The following is a 1,627-nucleotide window of genomic DNA, read 5'->3' on the forward strand; positions in this document are numbered from 1 at the left end:
CCACATATTTTCAGGCATTGGTCTGAGAACAACAACCTTGCTTATTATCCTTGTTGATAGGCATCTTTTGCTTACTTTGTAGACACTGCCGGTTGCCATGGCTGGTCTTCGCAACACCCACAAGCAATGTCCTCCTGAAGTTTTAGGGTTCTTGATGGACCTCTTCAAGTATAGTGATAATTCCAAGAACCGCTACTCAGACAACTACTACCGCTCTGCACTTGTTGATGCCTTGGCAGCAGCAGCTTCTCCAGCACTTGTGCAGCATGACCCAGCAACCATTACTTCAGACACTCTGACTGAGGATATGAAGAGGATTTTAAGCGAAGTATGATGATAACATGTACCTTAAATGTGCAGAAGTCTTTCAAATGGTGATCAAACCATCATATATAAATTACGTATTTTGGTCATGTTATAGTATTATTCCCGAGTCATGATATATTGTTTTAAAGGAAATTATTTTCTTTTTCTTTTAATCAGATTGTTCGTTACTTGAACTTAGAAAAAATGCTTCCTTGTTATAAGTACACTGTGACAGTATCCTGCCTCCGTGCTCTGCGGGTTCTCCAGAAGAATGGTCATTTACCTCCCAAATCAGATATCTTCAAGGCATATGCTGCTTATCCACAATATATAGGTAAAAAACATAGTAAATTTTTGTTTATTAAAGTATAGTGATGATTAATATAGTGACTGCATATTTGCATTCTCAGTGCATATGGCTATTTCTGACCATTATATAGTAGTACCTCAGTTTATCTAAAAGTATTGCTGAAATTTCTCGGCAGATGTGCGCCTTGCAGCAATTGAGCAGATAGTAGACTTCTTGATCCGTGACGGGACACGTGAAGATATGGATTTCTTGCTGACACTGGCTGAGTCAGACCCTGTTCCAATGATCCGATATCGTACCCTTGTACTGTTAGCTAAAAATCCTCCATTCATCATGGGTCAGAGTCACAAGTTGGACACCCAGCAGCTGGTGGATCGCCTCTGGAATTTCATGAAGTAATAACGAAATCATAACCTGAAGACTTGCAGATTGTCAGCATCTGGTGTGGCTGTAGTTGGCAGACATGATAAATAAAAGTTTAGGTTACTTGTAAAAATTTAAAAGCTGATCAACTGTCAGTTGTAGAATATGCATATCTGTGTATAATTATATTCAAATGTATTTCATCAGTGTCATGAGGCTATTTTTTGACAGTTCTGGACAGCCATGTGACTCAAGAGTACGTTGTGCAGTGCTGGACCTGTACTATGCCTTGTATGGTCGTCGTAGGCCAGCTTGCATTCCTGCCTCAGAACCTGCACTGGTGCTGAATCTTCGCAAACCACCAAATCCACCCATCATGAATCCTGTTATAGTAAGCTTTGAGTCTGTTCTATCGTAAAATGCGGTGACTAAAAAATGTCATAGAAAATTTGTCACTTATGATTAAACTTTCAGCATGAAATATTGGTGTTTACTTTGTAAGCACAGCAAGAAGGCTTGCTATGCTAGAAAAGTTCAACATTTTGTTATCATGAATTGATTCTGAAGGCTAATATGTAGTGTTTGTGTGTGTGTGTAGGTGCACACGTATGTAGACATGTACGCACGCGGACACGCACACGCACGCGG

At 39.9% G+C, this 1,627-nt stretch overlaps 1 protein-coding gene across 3 annotated transcripts in view; it reads left to right on the plus strand.

Annotated features, from left to right (window-relative positions):
- LOC119581822 (transcription initiation factor TFIID subunit 2-like) overlaps positions 1-1,627 on the plus strand; it is a gene marked incomplete at its 3' end in the record, with an annotated part of 14,016 nt that overhangs the window by 11,273 nt on the left and 1,116 nt on the right. For all 3 annotated transcript variants that reach the window (XM_037929955.1, XM_037929956.1, XM_037929957.1), the window contains 4 exon segments: positions 83-328; positions 484-640; positions 792-1,011; positions 1,211-1,370. In XM_037929955.1, coding sequence (XP_037785883.1) covers positions 83-328; positions 484-640; positions 792-1,011; positions 1,211-1,370 — 783 coding nt within the window.

Source organism: Penaeus monodon, chromosome 15 (assembly GCF_015228065.2).
Source record: "Penaeus monodon isolate SGIC_2016 chromosome 15, NSTDA_Pmon_1, whole genome shotgun sequence".
Classification (NCBI taxonomy): Eukaryota; Metazoa; Arthropoda; class Malacostraca; order Decapoda; family Penaeidae; genus Penaeus; species Penaeus monodon.